The sequence below is a fragment of the Carex rostrata genome, chromosome 11, assembly GCF_964058835.1.
Source record: "Carex rostrata chromosome 11, lpCarRost1.2, whole genome shotgun sequence".
In the NCBI taxonomy this organism is placed as follows: domain Eukaryota; kingdom Viridiplantae; phylum Streptophyta; class Magnoliopsida; order Poales; family Cyperaceae; genus Carex; species Carex rostrata.
In genome coordinates, this window is record NC_135928.1 from 12,993,219 (window position 1) to 13,013,317 (window position 20,099).

Genomic DNA, 20,099 nt, shown 5'->3' on the forward strand with positions numbered 1-20,099 from the left:
TAACTGGTTACGTTTCTCACATTTAACTATTTTTTTTTCATAATTTAAGTTAATTTATTCAATATTCATCATTTGATTAAAGACCTAACGGTTCTAATTACATGTGATTCGCGTGATTACATGTTGTGCCATGATCGGATCTTTCGTGTGACGTGCCGTGTTGTATCAAAATGGGAAATGGGCTTTTGCCTCTTTTTTAAAAAAAAAAAAAAAAATTTGAAAAGTTGATCACGGCACGGAACACGTGAGTCGTAGTACAGAACAGTTACATGTGCCGTACCATTCAGTACCGTAACCGTATCGTTCCGTTCCGTGACAGAGCCGACTCCGCCGTGCCATTTTTCCCGCTCTACACAAGCATCCAAGTCAATATCACCCCTCACCTGATAGCTACTGTCCGGTTTTCAAAAAAAAAAAAAGTCAATATCAACCCCTTAGAAAAGAATATCCTAATGGATTCCAAGTGTCCATCTCTATCCTCCTCTTTCAGCTCTATCACCTCCTCAACCTCAACTGCTCCATTTCTCCTTCAAACCCCCTCTCCTACGTAACAGACTCACTCACTCACTGTGAGTTTGTGACACATACGCACAAACAAAGATGGATTACTCTTCTCTTAACCGATTCTTCTTCCTCGCTGCTGGCGCTTTTCTCCTCCTCCTATTCACCCATTTCTCTCTCCACTTCCCCTCAAGTCCCTCCTTCTCCCGTTCCTCTCCATTCCCCTTCCATGGCCCCTCAATCACAACCGCCAAACATACAACACGAAACCATGAATCCGACATCGCAACCCATCCGTTTGATCCATTAACCATCCAAGAGATTAACCTCGCTCGGTCTATTCTCCTCTCTTACTCACCATTCTCTTCCTCACCTTCTTCTCTAGCTATTCATTCTCTCTCTCTAGATGAACCTGATAAGCCAGTCGTACGCTCATGGAAACCTGGCAACACCTTGCCTACCCGAAAAGCCATAGCAGTGACTCGGTATAAGAACAAAGCTTACGTCTTATCCATTGATCTCTCGACTAAGGAAGTAGTACAGTTGCCGGTACCTGATTCAGGTTATCCCACAATGACCATAGAAGACATGATGAGCGCCCCATGGGCACCAATGTCTGACAAGGCGTTTAATGAGACTATCACTGCACGTGGGGTCCGTATGTCAGACTTGGCCTGCTTGCCCATCTCTCTCGGTTGGTTCGGACAGAGAGAGGAAGGGAGGAGGCTGATAAACATACAGTGTTACTCGGCCGAAGGTACCGCAAATTTCTACATGAGACCTATTGAAGGCTTAACTGTTTTACTAGACATGGATACTAAAGAAGTCGTAGAGATCACGGACAAGGGCAATGGTGAGTTCAAATTATCACATCAATTTTGTGTACCATGCTATTGCAAAAGAGAATTCTCCTTTTTAATTAACCTTATACCGACAACAATGGCACAAACAGTCAAACACATGCTCTTATCTGATCATCTCCTTCTATGATCTTTTCTTTTACAAGTTTACCAAATAACCCTTCATTCTTATCCTTTTTGTCGTATTCGAATTATAATAGATATTTTGAGATTTTTATTAAATATGTCAAATTTACATATTTCAACAAAATTATAAAAACAGCTTCACCTACTTAACTATGCTTATACTTACTGCGCATGCTTACTGTGCATATTTACTATGTTTATTATTTACTAGAGTTGTTTTTTATAAAAATAAAATTCAATGTAATTGTTTCGTTAAAATATTTAAATTTGATTATAGTTAAAAAAAAATCGACATTTTGCTCATCCCACTTAACAAATTTTTATATCTTAATTTTATATTTAAATATTAAAAAAACTTTTGGCAGGTATCCCGATTCCAAGTTCAACAAACACAGATTACAGGTACACTGTAACGAAAAATAACCAACCGGCCTGGCTAAAACCACCAAACCCCATTTCAATAGAACAGCCTGCTGGTCCCAGTTTCACAGTCTCAGAAGACCACCAGGTAAAGTGGGTCGGATGGGATTTCCACATAAAAGCAGATGCCCGGGCCGGTATAATCATATCGGGTGTCGGTATCATCGACCCGGAAACCGGTAAGAGAAGAGAAGTTATGTACAAAGGGTTGGTATCAGAATTATTTGTACCGTACATGGACCCAACCGATGCGTGGTACTTTAAGACATACATGGATGCGGGTGAATACGGGTTCGGGTTACAGGCAATGCCGTTAGTACCGCTTAATGACTGCCCAAGAAATGCACATTACATGGATGGTGTTTTCGTCACTGCAGACGGGAAGCCTTATGTAAGGGAAAACATGATTTGTTTGTTCGAGAAATATTCAGGAGATATTTCATGGCGCCACTCTGAGTGTCCCATAACAGACATGGAGGTAGGGGCTTTTCCATTAATGAACCAAATTTTAAATAAACTATATTAGAAACAAAAAAGGCATATTTAATTTGGCGGGTGCCATTACGATTATCATAGCTCTGCTATCAAGTAAATATCATTATAAGTTCGATTACAGTCTTCTCATGGCAAAAAAAGAAAAAGAAAGGGAGCATTGATTTTGGGTTTTCCTTGCAATTATTTATGACTGCTTTCTTTAGGAAGAATGACTGCTTGTTAATTTTGTGCTTTATATTTGTATTTCAGGTTGGCTAATATTAAATTTATTGTTCTTGAGGTCCCGTGCAACTAAGTTGTTTTTCAATTTTCAAACTTTAAAAAGTCGATCCAAACCGTTAGATGTGATCTCTATATTAAAATGTGCTTAGAGACCAAATTTTACATTTTTTTATTTTTTAACTATTTATTAAGCCATATTGAAAATCGCTGGTCCAATCTGGTTTTATTGTTTGGTTAAGTCACCATTGGATTAGTGATTTTTAAAGTGGCTTAATAAATAGTTAAAAAAATATAAAATTTGGTCTCCAAGCACATTTTAATATAGAGTTCACATCTCATGGTTTGGATCGATTTTTTGGATTTTGAAAATTAAAAAACGACTTAGTTGCATGAGAACTCACAAACAATCGATTTGATCGATATTAGCCAACCTCTTTGCTCTAAATTTTTAATTTCTTACAGTAGGCAGTCATTAATATTTTTTTTACTTGTGTATTATATTCTTTGACTGGTTCAAAGAATTCTACTTCAATTATATATTACAGATTAATTTAGTAACCTCAAAAATCAATTGAACAAAAAAAAAATAATAATAAACTGATAATTTTTGGGGTGGTACATGCAGATAAAAGAAGCAAGGCCAAAAGTGACACTAGTGGCGAGGATGGCAGCGTCGGTGGCGAACTACGATTACATCGTCGACTGGGAGTTTCAGACCGATGGCCTTATTCGAATCAAGGTAATTAATTTTATTTCCTTAATTATTGTTAATTTTTGTTGTAATATATATATACCTAATCAAGGTTTGATCTCAACCATGCATGCACCTCATCTGTGCCTGTCTTAGTATCAGTTTTTTCTTTGTCTTTGTTGAATCATAAGAAAGCTACTGATGAGATATTTACTTATAATTTATCTGTGGTTGAGATATTTCTCTATTCCTGTCTGTCCCCATCGTCCCCAGAAAAATAATTAAGAAGAGAGCACCAATAATTCATAATTGTGAATTTAAGTTTTGGCAAACAGACTTCCACAAGGAACTTCTAATGAGTGGTCCTTAATTTGTTTTTGGTAGAAAGAGATTCTAAATTAAAGTACATTGAATATTTTGATTCCTCAGACTTCGTCCAGAAATAATAAATATAATAATATATGATTGGTCCTTTGTTTTTGGTGAAAAGAGATTCTAAGTTGGAAGTATTCTGATGTCTCGTCAAAAGTTCAAATCCTTATTAATTACGCGAAAATTTTCAATTATTGGTGGATGGTTGTCACTTAGGGGTGTAAACGGAGCCGGATTATCCGACGCATATCCGCTCCGAATTCGAATTAAATGGATCTGGATAGTTTCGGATACGGATCTGGATAATTATTAAATATCCACAGAATATCCGGATTCGGATACAGATGATAAATATAAAACACAGCGGATATTCGAACCATCTGGAATGTGATTGGACCCGCTAAGAACCCCATTTGCTGAGGCGGACCCGCTAGGAGGACCCTCAGCGCTAAAATAAATTGCTTATGCTGGGATTCAAACCCCTATCCTCTAGTATCATTCATTTATTTTGTATATATAATATATCAATAAATCATCTCCCGTCTCTTCAACATTATAATTAATATTTATATTTAATTCTTTTTATTAATATTTGTATCTTAAAAGTTCATATACCTCAATTATCCGACAATTATTTGTCTTGTATTCATATTCGAATCTGTATCCGTAAATTATCCGCTTCGTATCCGTTTTAGACGGATTTGGTTTTGAATTTTGATATATGTTTACTATCCGTATCCGTATTCATATCCGCTCATTATCTGACGGATGCGGATATGATATCAGCATTATCCGCTCCGTATCTGCTCTATTTTCACCACTATTGTCACTACAAAGAAAAAGAGATGTCACTAACAAATTAAAGTATTGAATATTTTGATTCCTCAGACTTCGTCAAGAAATAATAAATATAATAATATAGAGTCCGGCTAGTATAACATCGGTGTTATATGACACTAACTTCAAAATCAATTAAATAAACTTCAAACGACTAATTCAAACCGTTCAAACCGATTTACTTTATGAGTGATGCGTTTACATACAATTTTTTTTATATTTTCGAGTTATTTTAATATCAAATCAAGCGGTAAAAATGTTGGAAAATGAATGTATTAAAATTAACTTAAAAACTCACACATTTGACCGCTTGACTTTATACTAAATAAATTCGAAAAATTATAAATTTTGATGTAAACGCACAACTAATGAAGTTGATCGGTTTGAACGATTTGGATTCACCATTTGAAGTCGATTCGATAGATTTTGGAATTGATGTTATATAGGCTGAAATGACACTGATGTTATACTAGTCATACTCAATAATATATGATTGGTCCTTTGTTTTTGGTGAAAAGAGATTCTAAGTTGAAGTAATCTGATTTCTCAAAAGTTCAAATCCTTATTAATTACGCGAAAATTTTCAATTATTGGTGGATGGTTGTCACGGCTAAGAAAAAGAGATGTCACTAACAAATTAGAGTATTGAATATTTTGATTCCTCATACTTCGTTAAGAAATAATAAATATAATAATATATGATTGGTCCTTTGTTTTTGGTGAAAAGAGATTCTAAGTTGAAGTATTCTGATTCCTCAAAAGTTCAAATCCTTATTAATTAGGCGAAAATTTTCAATTATTGGTGGATGGTTGTCACTACAAAGAAAAAGAGATGTCACTAACAAATTACGTAAGAGACTCAAAGTGCATTTTGGCGCACACCTTTTTAGTGGATGTATATCTGCTTGGGCAGATTCATTATTTTTATTTTATTTTTTTTGTCTCTATTTCCTTGTCAAGGAATCATCTTAATTTTTCAATTAACAAATTAAGCTAAGCAAAATTATAAAAGCAATAGGTAAGATCGATGATGTCACAGTTCTTAATAATTAATTATGATGTGGCACTGAAAGGGAAATGGTTTTATAATTAATTCAATTAAATTCTCAGGTGGCTCTCAGTGGAATCCTAATGGTGAAGGGTACCGGTTACACGCACACAAAAGACATCCCAAGTGACGAGAACACACACGGGACCCTCTTGTCAGAGAATGTGATCGGTGTAATCCACGACCACTTCATCACCTTCAAGCTCGACATGGATGTAGACGGGCCAGCCAACTCGTTCGCACGAGTCAAACTTACCCGTCAGGCGACCGCATCCGGCGAGTCGCCTAGAACCAGCTACTTGAAGGCGACACGTCACGTGGCGGCCACAGAGAAGGAGGCCCAGGTGCAACTTGCATTGTATAAGCCAGAGGAGTATCATGTTTTTAGCACAGAAAAGACAACCCGGGTCGGGAACCCGACGGGCTACAAGGTTGTGTCAGCTGGCACAGCTGCCAGTATGCTTGACCCGAATGACCCGCCACAGCTAAGGGGTGCTTTCACAAATAATCAGGTTATATTATATAAGTCCATTCCATTATATGAGTGTTTTTGTGTTGTGTAACATGCATATTTTGAGTTAATTAAATGGAATTGATTGATATATATTATATTAGTGCAAGTGCAATTAATTAATTAATTGAGTAGTTGGTATCAATGGTATGTAATTAGATATGGGTGACGCCATACAACAAGAGTGAAGAATGGGCTGGTGGGCTTTTTGTTTATCAGAGCAAAGGAGAAGACACACTCGCTGTCTGGGCTGATAGGTATGTATGTATACTTTCATTACTACCCTTCTTCTTCTTTTCTTTTTTTTTGGGCTCCAATCGCATTTTATCATGGGGATCATGTTCATCCAGGCTGCTTGGATCCTAAAAATGGCACAGAATGGCATAAAGCACCGAATAATCTATGTTTTATAAAGCACCTTAGCTCATTCCATTTATAAATATACTAATCGCTTAATTGATTTTATTAATTAATGTCTTTCCTGAATTACAGAAACCGACCGATCGAAAACAGGGACATAGTGTTATGGTACACGCTCGGATTCCATCACGTACCATGCCAAGAGGACTTCCCAATCATGCCGACAGTTTACTCGAGTTTTGATCTCAAACCGGTGAACTTCTTCGAGAAAAATCCCGTGCTCTGGCTGCCACCACACCAGGAGAAGGATCTCCCGGTATGTTCGGCAACAACAGCTACTGCTTAATTGAGATATATATTAATTAATGCAATGGCAGAGATGAATTAGCTAGTGTTGCTTGGTTCATGAGGCAACCAAAAAGATGTGGTAATTGAACTGAAATTATCATGTTGTTATTCAAAATAAAATGCTGGTCTCATCCTAATTAAAATAATATAATTCAACTCAAGTGATGTTCTCGTTTCTTCAGCATCGGCTCCCTTTTGTTATACTATTTAATTTTTCAATTTGCAATAGAAGGACAATTTTTTTTATATATAATAAGAAAGTTATAATTATCAGTAATTAACTAATTATAAGAACATTCGTATTACTCAATTGCAACCCAAAAGCAATCCAACATTTTTTAAAACAAGAAATAATGTTTTCAGTGTGAGAGGTCATACGTTCAAAATTTAGATTGAATTTTTTTTGTGAATATTAAAATAGTTGGGTAACTTGACTCTCAACTTTACTCAATATATATATATATATATATGGATTTGGCTAATATGCTATGGGTAGCTAAGAGGCCTCCCGTACTACGGCTCAATATTTGACTTTTCAAAATCCTAACAGTCGATCCGAACCGTTCATCTTGTTCTCCATATTAATATGTGTTTGGAGACCAAATTTTACATTTTTTGGAAATTTTTTACTATTTTTTTAGATTTATTGAATATCGCTGTTTTTTATGGTCCAGATTTGTCTGAAAAACAGCGATTTTCAATAAATCTAAAAAAACAGTAAAACATTTCCAAAATATGTAAAATTTGGTCTCCAAGCACATATTAATATGGAGAACAAGATGAACGGTTCGGATCGACCGTTAGAATTTTGAAAAGTCGAATATTGAGCCGTAGCACGGGAGGCCTCTTAGCTATATATATATATATATATATATAGGAGGGATCTGATTACATCCTTTTTTGGTGACACCAGATTACACCCTATGTTTACAAAGTCCAAACAATCGATCCAAACCGTTCAACTTGTTGGATATATTAAAAATGTGCTTGCAGATCAAATTTTACATTTTTCTGAATTTTTTTACTATTTATTAAGATGGGTACCAAAATTCAACGGTCTAAATATAGCGATTTTGTTAAATACTTAATAAATAGTAAAAAAATTCAAAAAATGTAAAATTTGATATGCAAGCACATTTTAACATATCCAACAAATTGAACGGTTTGAATCGACTGTTTAGACTTTGTAAATTTTGAAAATGGAGAGTGTAATTCGGTGTCACCAAAAAATGGTGTAATCAGATCCCTCCTCATATACACACACACACAGAAGGCATGAGAAGAAAATTCATATAATTCACATTTGAATAGAGTGAGTCTCCGTACGCTACTATGCATATTATATATTAATATGTATTATGAATTTATATTTTTATTTTTAAAGTTCAAATAATTAATCTGAATTGTCTCAACGTGATTTCATATTAAGATATACTTGGATGCCAAATTTTACATGTTTTAGAATTATTTTACTAATTTTTAAATAGTAAAAAAAAATCATTGGATCTAAAGATTGCGAAACTATGCATGATTATGTATTTGCCTAATATGCATCTTTAGTTATATATTTTAAGATCATATCGAAATAGAAGGACAATAAAATTTTAAAAACAACTTGAGGGTCACAACTCACAAATCAGAAACGGAAAAAAATAAGAAACTATGCATGATTATGCATTTGCCTAATTGGCATCTTTAGTTGATATATTTTAAAAGAGGGGGTATCAAGTTACAATAATTTTTGAGTTATAACAAGTTATAACAAGTATTTTTTACATTTTCAAAGTCCAAATCGTCGATCCAAACTGTTAGATGTGATCTCTACAATAAAATGTGCTTGGAGACCAAATTTTACATTTTTTAGAATTTGTTTACTATTTATTAAGATTGATACAAAAACTAGTCAAATTCATATCATTGAATTTTGAACCCATCTTAATAAATAGCAAAAAAATTTCAAAAAATGTAAAATTTGGTCTCCAAATAGATTTTATTGTAGAGATCACATCTAACGGTTTGGATCGACGATTTGAACTTTGAAAATGTAGAAAATACTTGTTGTAACTCAAAAATTGTTGTAACTTGATCCCTCCTCATTTTAAAATCACATCGAAATATGACACAAACGCGAGATCTTTTCTCATTTTCAACAACTAAATGGAGCAATACAGCCGAAATTTTTAAAAATACTATATTTTCAAAAATGATAAACCAAAAGACCATAATGCTGTGAAATATCGAAAAATAGCATGGCCGCATCCCCAAAATGCGGCCACTTTTATAGTGGGCGCATCTAGGGGATGCGGCCACCATTTTTTTTTGTTTTTTTTTTGCCTTCTCGTGCAGCAGTTTAACCTATTAAAAAAAAAGGTGGCCGCATCTAGGGGATGCGGCCATGTTATTTTTCGATATTTCACACTATTATGGTCTTTTGGTTTATCATTTTTGGTAATATGGTATTTTTAAAAATCTCGGGCAATACAGACCGCACGATCATAATAAAGTGCTTAGATAGGTCTTCATGTTTTTACTCTTTTCTTTTAACCATTATGATAATTTTATGAAAAAAAAAAACTGGAATTTAGAAAAAAAAAATGCAGAGATATATTTTTTATAAGTAGATAATATAATTTATAAATTTATTACAATTACAATTTGACCATCGATCAACTATTTTGTGGAGAAATTAAAGAATAATAAAAAGACAATTATTTTAATTTGGATTTGTTTAGTTAATTAAGTTTTATTGTGGTATGTCTTCTTTCCGAAGTCACTTGAACTGAAACGTGTCAACCAAGTGTCAATTGCCAAATCGACGTTTATTGTGGTATGTCTTCTTTCCGAAGTCACTTGAACTGAAACGTGTCAACCAAGTGTCAATTGCCAAACCGACTCTAATACTTGAATTCCTTATGTTCGGATCTGCTGAATTTGGGTCCCGCGTACGAAAAGCATACCGAATGGTAGTAAACACCAAAAATTCATTTGTCAGAGACCCGCAACAGCTAATACATGAGAGAAACGACACTGGAAAATCAGAATATGTTTTCTGCTTGTAAGAAGAAGAACTAAGAACCCGATCCAGACAATAAAAGGCACTTCCTTCCTCAACTGCGGCTGCAAGCCCAAAACCAGAGAAGAGAATAAGAGAAAATAGAAGGAGATAAAAGCAAACAAACGAGCATCGATCTAAGATGGAACCGATGGTTGAGATTAACTCTCATGCACCATCCACCTCCGTGGCCGTAGAAGCTGTCGGAAACGATGATGAAGGCGATTGGAGCCGAGATGATGACGGCGTGGCTGTAACCGAGCCGATGCAGAGTAAAACTGAAATCATAACTCCCGCAGCTCAAGGTATGATTATCTCAGCTTCTTTTCGACAAATTGTTTTGTTTTCTAAGGAATTATGTAGTGTATCTTTCCAACTGAGATCTGTTGGAATTGTATCCTTAACATTTGGTCTGTATCTGTTTCGTTTCAGATGAAGTTGTTAACTTAGAAATTGACATAAGTAGAGGTACTGTCATTTAATTATCATTTGTAATTTCAAATTGTTTTTTGATCAAACTAAAAGACCTTTAAACTTAAAGAATTGTGGTTGCTTCTCTGCATACATGTCTTGTGTTATCACCACTGGTACAGATAATTAGATTCTGTGGAATCCTGATGCTCTCTAATTAATAAGTCATGCCAGTATGCTACTATAATTAACCAGTCAATTTTGTGCTTTCTGATAAGAGCTTTCATTAATTAGGTACTAGGCATGGATAGGTTTCACCAACTTCTTTTCTATACTATAATATGTAATTGCATGTGTATATGGAGATTGGTACTAATTACGAATACTAGTTATATTCTGCCATAAAATATTGTGCCTGACAAGAAGCTCTATTAGTGGCTCTTATGTACTTCGTTGCTTCAACTTCTTATTTGTAATCTGGTCTCTTTTTCTTACATCATGTAATTAGTTATTTAGCTAAAATGTACATTTCAATGTGTCAGTTAAAGAATCAAAGATTGACTTTATATTACTTCCTCTTGCTAAATGATGGGCATGGTTATGAGCCAATTCATTAGTCCCCTTCCTTCTGATGCTTCAAAAAGGGCATAATTTTTTTTTTTTCACAACATATTACTATCATAAGATGCATCATAGGCTTCATTCTATATCATAGCACATGGCCACGTTCATAAAAAAAAAAACCAAGGTTTTATCTCTGCTGACATCAGCTCTGCATTATGCTGTCAGATGTAAAGGAAGTTGAGGCTGGTGTTCAATCCCTGGAGTTGGGAACAAAAGGTAAATTGTTGTCTTTTGCAAATAATTTCTAAAAATTGAATTTTACTCCCATTTTTTTTTTTTTTCGTTCTTTGAAATTTTTGCAATTGACAACTAATCTCTCTGATAGTGTCACTGAAAAGAGAGTTGTCTGAAATTTCTGACAGTTTGTCAAACTTCAGTTCTAGTTGGTAAATATAAGGTCGGTTCCAAATTTCAATTGGAAGTATTAATTAACAGAAAAACACCATATGGATGTTATAATGTCAATTGGAAGTATGAGAAATTGTGGTGTTAGTTTCAAATATTGAAGTGCTGATTACAGAAAGCTTTATTCCAATTTATCAGGAAAAGTGAAAGAAGTGGTTCCTGTAGAGGAGCCAGAAGCTGAAGAATATAACGAAGAGAACAAGAAGAGGCACTTGAATGTTGTTTTCATTGGTCATGTTGGTAAGTTTCTTAAGGCAATGCAGTACCATATCCCAAAAAATAAATGAAAAAAGAAGAAGCACATTCCATTGTTTGCTTTAATTTTTTCTATCCATGCAGATGCTGGTAAGTCAACGACTGGAGGTCAGATACTTTTCTTAAGTGGCCAGGTGGATGACAGAACAATCCAGAAGTATGAGAAGGAAGCAAAAGAAAAAAGCAGAGAGAGTTGGTATGCTTTTATTTAATTTGTCTTGCAATCAGTTTTATATTTTTATTTTTTATTATTGGAAATGCTGCAATGTAATGGTATTTCTGTGGTTCCTAGGTACATGGCATATATTATGGATACTAATGAGGAAGAACGTGTCAAGGTGTTGTATTTAATTCTTGCAAGCAATTTTGGTATGGAAAAATGATTGCATATCTTACATGTATGACAAAGTTCATTTTCTTTTCTTTTTTATTATGTTGCTCTAGGGCAAAACTGTTGAGGTGGGGAGGGCCCACTTTGAGACAGAGACCACAAGATTCACAATTCTCGATGCCCCAGTAATTTTCTTTCTTATCCATGTTGTTTTCATTCTATTTATGTTTCTTCAAATACTGTACTAATATATTTCGGGAATAATTAAAACGGTGCTCTTTGATTGAGCAAAGACTGAGCCTTATTTGTGTATGCTAACTGTAGTAAGGATAGCAAATGCTGTATTCTATTTTCAGAATATTCTGTTTTGCTTGTATTCCAAACGCTTAATCAAAGGTTTTAGAATAGTGCTGGTACTGCTATTTTGCAAACCCAGCCTTTAGGTGGAGTAGCGAACTAAGCTCTCTAACCCGAATAGTACTATTCATTTGACTATCCAGAAGGTACCCTACCAGATTATTTTTTTTTTAACAGAATAAATCCCATTCCTCCAATTTTTTGTGGAGATAGTATATCGAAATAAAGTCTTACTATTCCAGTCTTTTTAAAACATTCAAGGACACAAGAGCCATGTTAGGTACCCTACCAGATTATTTTTTTTTAACAGAATAAATCCCATTTTTCCAAATTTTTGTGGAGATAGTATATCAAAATAAAAGTATTACTATTCTAGTCTTTTTAAAACATTCAGCGACACGAGCCATGTTAGGTACCCTACCAGATTTTTTTTTTTTTTTAACAGAATAAATCCCATTCCTCCAATTTTTTGTGGAGATAGTATATCAAAATAAAGTCTTACTATTCTAGTCTTTTTAAACATTCAGCGACACAAGGGCCATGTTAGGTACCCTACCAGATTATTTTTTTTTAACAGAATAAATCCCATTCCCCCAATTTTTTGTGGAGATAGTATATCAAAATAAAGTCTTACTATTCTAGTCTTTTTAAAACATTCAGGGACACAAGAGCTATGTTCCTAACATGATAAGTGGTGCTTCCCAAGCTGATATAGGTGTTTTGGTGAGCATATATTATCTGTCTATTTATTCAATTATTTATTTGATGGTTGAGCACACACATGTGTGCCTGTATACACTTGGATAGTTTTGGTGCTTGAACATTGAACTTAATTACTGAATCCTTCTCTGTTCCTTTCTCAATGAAGGTCATATCTGCGAGAAAAGGTGAATTTGAGACGGGGTATGAAAAGGGTGGCCAGACAAGGGAGCATGTGCTTCTTGCCAAAACACTTGGTGTTGCCAAATTAGTTGTGGTGGTTAATAAGATGGATGATCCTACTGTTAACTGGGACAAGTCAAGGTTACTTTCATCATGTCTTATCCCTTTTCTTCCACCACAGCGTAGTTTATAAGTGTTTGACAATTTCCTGTTTTTCTTTTAGATACGATGAGATAGAATCAAAGATGTCTCCTTTCCTCAAAACTTCTGGTTATAATGTCAAGAAAGGTAACATCCCTAACTTAACCTAAAGTATTTTTATACCAGTATCAATTTCAAATTTTGGTACTTAATTAGTCTCTTATCATGCATTTGGTTTATTCTCAATGTAATTGAAATAACAGATGTTCAATTCTTGCCTATCTCGGGTTTGATGGGGTCAAATATGAAAGAACGGTTAGACAAGAAAACATGCAGTTGGTGGGATGGCCCTTGCCTTTTTGAGGTCTTGGACAAAATTGAGGTTCCCTTGGGAGACCCTAAAGGTCCAGTAAGGTCCATGATATGTACTTCTTATTGTACATTTTTACCTTTCCTTTTTTTCTGTCTGCTTACTATCTGTCTGTTCAGTTCTCATTCTTTTAATATTACTTTCATAATTTACTAGTATGCTGGTTTATTTACATATACAACTAAACTTGCATATAAACTGAAAATGGGAACATAAATATAATTTACTTTTACCAAAATATGATCATTCAGGCAAATGACAGGAAATCTGACCTTCCTCACATCCTTTATGTTGTAGATAACTTTTGCTTTAGTATGTCATTGGCTTTGCTTCAACTCACATTTGTTTTTTGTTTTTGTTTTTAATTCAGAATGCCAATGATTGATAAATACAAGGATATGGGAACTATTGTGATGGGAAAGATAGAATCTGGTTCAATAAAAAGAGGAGATAACTTACTCGTCATGCCAAACAAAGTATTGTGTAGTTCATTTTTTTTAATATGTTTCTATATAATTTATGTAGCAACTAAGGCTAATAATTTATCTATTGAGCAGGCAAATGTGAAGGTACTATCGGTACACTGTGATGAAAATGAAGTCGAAATAGCGGGCCCTGGAGAGAATGTGAGGGTCAAATTGTCTGGCATTGAGGAAGAGGATGTTCTATCTGGTTTTGTGCTCTCTAGCATTTGTATGCTCTATCTCTCTCTCCATCTATCTATTTATTTATCTTTATTGCCTGTATTGGTGGGATTCTGAGTGCTTAATTACTTATTTACATGTACCCAGTACTGAGTATGCTTATCAAATATTTATGACTTGTCCGAGCATTTGTCCATAGTTATAACATTTCTCAATTTGCAACTAGTTTCAAGATTTTTTGGATTACCATAGATTATGCTATTCATAAAAGATTATAGATGTTGACATTTTGCATTCACACCTACTAGTACTCCTAGCCAAAATTAAATAAAATAAGTGTTTGTTGTAAATTTGTGAAATGCTGGGTCTCACTTTTATTTGGGTTAATATTTGAAAGGATCGACGCGAATTGAAAAGAACATGTTGGATCCTAGTAAAGTTGTGTATTGTAAGTGCAATTGATAGGTTTTTTTTCGTGTTCTCTATTACTGTTATGTTCTGGTAAAATTTGAAAGGATTCTAGTATGTTCAGTCAGGATTGATGTATAATTGTGATTTGTTTTAGTTTATGGTAACTCTGTGTGTGTCTGAAGCCTATTTATATGCTATGCACAGTGTGTTGTAATTCAGTTTTTAGTAATAGATATTTCTTTCTATATTCTCCTCTGTGTGTTTGTCTCCTTACTCTCTTTCTAATTTTCTGAGTTGCATCAAGAATTCTGGTAATATTTTGACTAATTAGCCTTTGTCTGAGACATGCAGCTAACCCGGTGACAGCTGTTACTGAATTTCACGCTCAGTTGCAGATCCTTGAGCTACTTGACAATGTATGCCTACCTTTCTGTTCTATTTTTTTCTTGTGTTTGTTGTACTTTCTTTTAGTTTTTATTCTGATTTTTATTGTAGAAAACTAAATAGTGCAAGTTTTTGTTTTGTGAAAAAGGCTATATTCACAGCAGGATATAGTGCAGTGCTGCACATCCACTCAGTAGTAGAGGAGTGTGAAATAGTGGAGCTGATAGAAGAGATCGATACAAAAAGAAAGAAAGATGACTCAAAGAAGAAAAAGCCCAAAAAGCCTCGTTTTGTTAAAAATGGTGCTGTTGTTGTTTGCCGTGTCCAGGTTAGACTTATTTCTCAGACATGCATACAAAAAAAAAAATACAATTTGTTTATTTAATATTAGCAAAAACCTTGTAAATGCTTATGATGTTTACTTCTTTCTGTGCTCTTTATTGTAGGTAAACAATTTGATATGCATCGAGAATTTCTCTGTTTTTCCTCAGCTTGGAAGGTTCACCCTTCGGAGCGAAGGTAAGAAAACAATCTCACATTTTGATCTTTTTCCTTCCTATTGGCATCATTAATTTGATCTTAATTCTTTGTTATTGAATTTTCATGCAGGGAAAACTGTGGCTGTAGGGAAGGTTGTGAATCTTCCCAGGCCTGGAAGCACAACTTTCTAAGCTTAAGACAATTTTGTAATAGTTGGTATGATCTCTTTTGCCAACTTTCTAAGATTTGATTATGAAAACAAAGCATATCCATTTTTATAAGATAGTTATAATATGTGGCCGAGTTGTAGATGTTTCTGGCATTTTGTACATCTTTTAAACAAGATCCTTGTCTGAGTTGGCTTTCCAGTTCAAAAATTGAGGGCTAGTAGGCTGTCTTACGAAAAAAAAATCGGGAAGTTGAAAAAAAAATTATTAGGAAGTGGATGAATTAATAAGTTTATTTATTAGTTTTTGAGTCCTATCAATGTAATAAATTATTGAAAGGGATATCATGTGATTTGGATAATAGGATATCTCCATGTTGGTCTTAATAAATATGATGCTAATTTCTTTTGCAGGAGGGCATTCTGTACTGAGAAGCCTAATCGAGTATTTTTGGAAATATTAGAACGAGGGACCATTTTATCTTTAGCTTAAGTTATTATCATACCCATTTCCATTTCATGTTGTATTATTTAATTGGAGAGCCATGGAATGGGGGAAGAGGGAGTCATTAATTGCCCTTTTCTTGTGTTTATGTGTTTGCAGTGATTATGGAGGGATATAATTATATTATCATCCTTTTTCCTGTTGTCAGATAATGGTATATTATATGTGAAAAAAAACAAATAGTTGGCTATGAGTAGATATTTGCCTTTTATTTTAATATATTCATGTTCAAAGAGTTTATGCTTGTTTATGTTTGCATTATACTTTCCAAACAAAAATTTATATTAAAATATTAACACTTGAAGAGCTTCTGATTAATCTGGGCATGTGCCATATTCACGCCCGATAAGTTTCATATTTATACGACCCTATAAAAATTGATTTAGAAATGTTATTTTTATTTTTATTTTTATCAGCATCCATGCGTTTGCACAAGACAACGTAGGAAAACAAAAGCTGCAGAGTGCAAAATTTAATGAAACTTAGAATACCCGTTAGTAATTTATTGAATGATGTTGTGCACAATTTATATTTTTAATTTAATCGGAACCACAAGAAAAGAGTTCTTAACAATAACAAGTAAAACAAAATTTTCAATTAAAATAAACTGACATGATAAATAATATTGTTCTTGTTTGATTCATCTACTAATTGTCAAATAGCTCAAAAATATGCAGCAGCTTTTACTTGAAGAGATTAGGATTAACCCAGTCCCTGGAAAGGATAAGAAACACATGTCAGAAATCTCCTACCATTAAGAAGAAACAGATGCACACAAAGTAACAATATATAAGATCCAAACTTAAATTAAATCCTTTTATCTACTAACTAGGTAAAAATGGTTAAGGCTGGAATTACAATTCCCATTGGAATAACTTACTTGCTTATGTCATCGAGGTGGTCTTCAAAATCAACTATTTCTAGCCACTTTTTTGATGCAATATAATCAGACAGTAAAGCATGTGCTGACGGCTCTTTTAGAACTAACTTGTTTGTACCCTCAGACCCAACCTGGTGCCAACCTTTAGATGAGTCCCTTGTGAAAAGCTGTAATTGGATTCAAATTTGAGGATGAGCATTTTTTAATTTAGGGATGAAGTTTAATTATTCCAACTTAATTTTTTTTAAATTTTCAGAAAAGAAGAATATTACACATCAACAATGGGAAAATATACAAAGGACAAGTAGTCATGTTTGTGCTGGTATTAGCAAGCAGAAATAAAAATAATTAATTAACTAAATATACAATAAATAAATAAATATCAATTAAATTATAACTTAATACAACCAGTCAGGTTTGTCCTAGTATAAAACACATATGTACAACTGGTAAACAGAGATAGAAAGTCCTTGTATCATGTAGAGATTGGTTATTTGAAAACAAACTTCTTGGACAACCAACCAAACGGTGATCAAAAAGGAAAAACTAGAATTTCAAATACGGTCTTTATAGTTTGCATAGGATCTGTCTCAAATTTGGTATAATTTGAAAAAATATTGGTCATTTACTGAGAAATGTGGAAAGGTTTCGGTTGTAGCTTGAACAGTTGATGAATAACCAAATGATTTTCAAATTGCACCAAGTTTGATACGCAACCCATCTAAACTATGGAGAACATAAAGAGTTTATGATTTTGATAACCATTTTCCCAGTATGCTTGGCAGTCAATATATATTCTTCCCCATCATGATAAGCTTTAACTAGATAAAAATAGGTACAAGGAAAGGTGTGGTTACCATAACAGCAGGATCACGTGCCTTCTCCTTAATTAAATGATCAAGCTTCTTGTTATCCAACTGTCGCAAAAAAAAAATTATATTCAATTTAAAAATGATTGGGATTTTCTAATAATTTAAAAAGAAAAAGATGACAATGTAATAAAAAACAAGAATCAATTAAGGCAGGCATATACCAGCAGCACTGCAGCTTGAGGAAAGTTGCGAAAGATGTGATCCCCATTTCTGCGAGCTGCGGGGCCCAGCTCGCAATCATCATATCTCTCATTTGCATGATAGTACCCCACCACGTTTAGCTCACCTTCCTTCAAAAAGTACTCCTCCCCCTGTACAATTTTTAATTTTATTTCTTCAATATATATGAAAAAGGGAGTAAACTAAAAGATATCCACCAAAAGTAAAGAATCGTAGAAGACGGCAATTACTAAGAGTAGGGATCCAGTTGCAAAGACTTTGGTGCCAAATCCTTTTCAATAAAATTACATCTCGAATAACTATTTTTTTTAACTTTCAAATAATAAAACTAATTGATTAATAAAGTTACACATAAAATGCACTATGTGTCCACAAGAAAATGCATCACTTCAACTTTATTTTGTATGCATCAAGAGGTAACCAAATCAGTGGACAAAATTTTGCTACATTTGAGGATCTCTTGACGGTAGTTGAAATGATGTCAAAATCCTATAGTTTCTAATACACATGGTGAGATTATATGAAACACATATATTAAGCACAGAGAAAAAATTTGGCACCGTTTGGCACCTATATTAATTGGAATGGATGGTTATTCAATGACACCAATTCAGAATACCAGTTTTTAATTAAAGAAAAAGATAACCCTGGATGCTCGAACAGAACATCAGTGTGCCATGTATGCTCCTCTAAATGAAGAAAGCACCGTAGTAATTTGGAAAGTGTCAACTCAAATTTATCCCTCCTCTACTAACTACGACAATGCTTAGAACTATTATTTTTTTCTTGATCATTTGTAAGGAGAGAAACAGTTGGGAAAAGGGACGTTTTGGGGCTCTTGTGAAACTTCAATAGGGAAAGGCATGCTATGTTATGATTTTTTCGTGTTCCATATAAAATCACCTTAACAAATAATAAATTAAACTGAATCTTAAAAGCCATAAAAAATTTGAAGGATGGATGAATGTGGAATTTTATTAGTTGAATGGTGAATCGAGACCATTACTGAAGAAACATAATTGACTTGATACAGTGATTGATTAAAGGTACAGTACTTGGTCAACTCAAAGGGCTGGTTGAATGAATAAGGAACTGAATTTCACCTGATCCGAAAGGGCAGTAGCTACTAGCTAGACTAGAAGTTGCAAAGCGAGATTAATAGAAAATGAAACCTGAGTAACAGCGATCTGAAGAGGAGGGAGGAGAGAGCATGCAGAGTGCGAGACAGGAATCACATCTGCGATTTGAATGGTGGTGGTGTCGGAGCTGAGACGGCCGACGAGGATGCCATTGACGGCCGATGAAGGATGCTTCAAGGCGTGCAAAACTAGCTTGATGTAAGCCTTTTGGGATAGCTCGAACTTGATCTCGTTGGATCCACCCATCTCTCTCTTGTCTTTTATGATTTTATCGCGATCGGATCTAATTGGAGAGGTGAAGAAGGAAATTAAACCCTTGGCCAAGAGATCCTCAATTGTCAATTTTATTCTCCTCCCTCCTCACAGTCACAGACACACAGTCACAGGAATAATTGGCTGTAAGCCTGTAACTGTAATACCATTTATTTTATTTTTAACAGAAATTTCATTTATTTCTCATACTAATATACACATATTTCATTTTTGCTATTAAAAATACTAACTTCCCTACATAAACAAATTTGTTTAGTGAAGGGTAGCTTAAGTGATAGCGGCTTTTTTAATAATAAAGGACAATTTTATGTATATTCTTCAAAAACTTCATAATTATGTATTAGGATTTAGCACAGTTTCAATACTTCATATTTTTCATGCCTCATCATGTTTTATGTTCTATATTTTGTATTTTTTTTATTTTAAAGTCTAAATTGTCGATCCAAACTGCTCAACATGATATATATTTTAAAATATATTTGAGATGAAATTTTATAATTTTTGAGATTTTTCTTACTATTGGTTAAGATAGGTTAAAAAATAAAC

General features: G+C 34.0%; 3 protein-coding genes across 3 annotated transcripts in view; 2 read left to right on the forward strand and 1 right to left on the reverse strand.

Annotated features, from left to right (window-relative positions):
• Positions 1-16,402, forward strand: part of LOC144561482 (uncharacterized) — a 33,654-nt gene extending 17,252 nt beyond the window's left edge. Inside the window, exons 2-18 of the mRNA XM_078310446.1 lie at positions 9,949-10,148; positions 11,044-11,094; positions 11,422-11,523; positions 11,623-11,734; positions 11,831-11,876; positions 11,983-12,054; positions 12,887-12,949; positions 13,095-13,249; positions 13,332-13,396; positions 13,513-13,663; positions 13,990-14,095; positions 14,177-14,312; positions 15,026-15,090; positions 15,207-15,386; positions 15,505-15,577; positions 15,668-15,754; positions 16,119-16,402. Coding sequence (XP_078166572.1) covers positions 9,986-10,148; positions 11,044-11,094; positions 11,422-11,523; positions 11,623-11,734; positions 11,831-11,876; positions 11,983-12,054; positions 12,887-12,949; positions 13,095-13,249; positions 13,332-13,396; positions 13,513-13,663; positions 13,990-14,095; positions 14,177-14,312; positions 15,026-15,090; positions 15,207-15,386; positions 15,505-15,577; positions 15,668-15,729 — 1,602 coding nt within the window. The 5' untranslated portion in view covers positions 9,949-9,985 and the 3' untranslated portion in view covers positions 15,730-15,754; positions 16,119-16,402. The remainder of the gene's footprint in view (positions 1-9,948; positions 10,149-11,043; positions 11,095-11,421; positions 11,524-11,622; positions 11,735-11,830; positions 11,877-11,982; positions 12,055-12,886; positions 12,950-13,094; positions 13,250-13,331; positions 13,397-13,512; positions 13,664-13,989; positions 14,096-14,176; positions 14,313-15,025; positions 15,091-15,206; positions 15,387-15,504; positions 15,578-15,667; positions 15,755-16,118) is intronic.
• LOC144561480 (Copper amine oxidase family protein) lies at positions 459-6,972 on the forward strand. Its single transcript, XM_078310444.1, has 6 exons — positions 459-1,354; positions 1,853-2,385; positions 3,250-3,363; positions 5,635-6,084; positions 6,243-6,340; positions 6,576-6,972. Exons 1-6 carry the CDS (start codon positions 601-603, stop codon positions 6,787-6,789), a joined length of 2,163 nt encoding a protein of 720 aa, XP_078166570.1. The 5' UTR covers positions 459-600; the 3' UTR covers positions 6,790-6,972.
• A 264-nt stretch (positions 16,403-16,666) lies between the features above and the next one.
• Positions 16,667-19,591, reverse strand: EMB2731 (ER membrane protein complex subunit 8/9 homolog). The gene is made up of 5 exons (XM_078310979.1): positions 19,314-19,591; positions 18,123-18,272; positions 17,947-18,006; positions 17,090-17,256; positions 16,667-16,923 (listed from the first exon to the last, which is right to left on the reverse strand). Exons 1-5 carry the CDS (start codon positions 19,524-19,526, stop codon positions 16,893-16,895), a joined length of 621 nt encoding a protein of 206 aa, XP_078167105.1. The 5' UTR covers positions 19,527-19,591; the 3' UTR covers positions 16,667-16,892.
• Between the last annotated feature and the right edge of the window lie 508 nt (positions 19,592-20,099).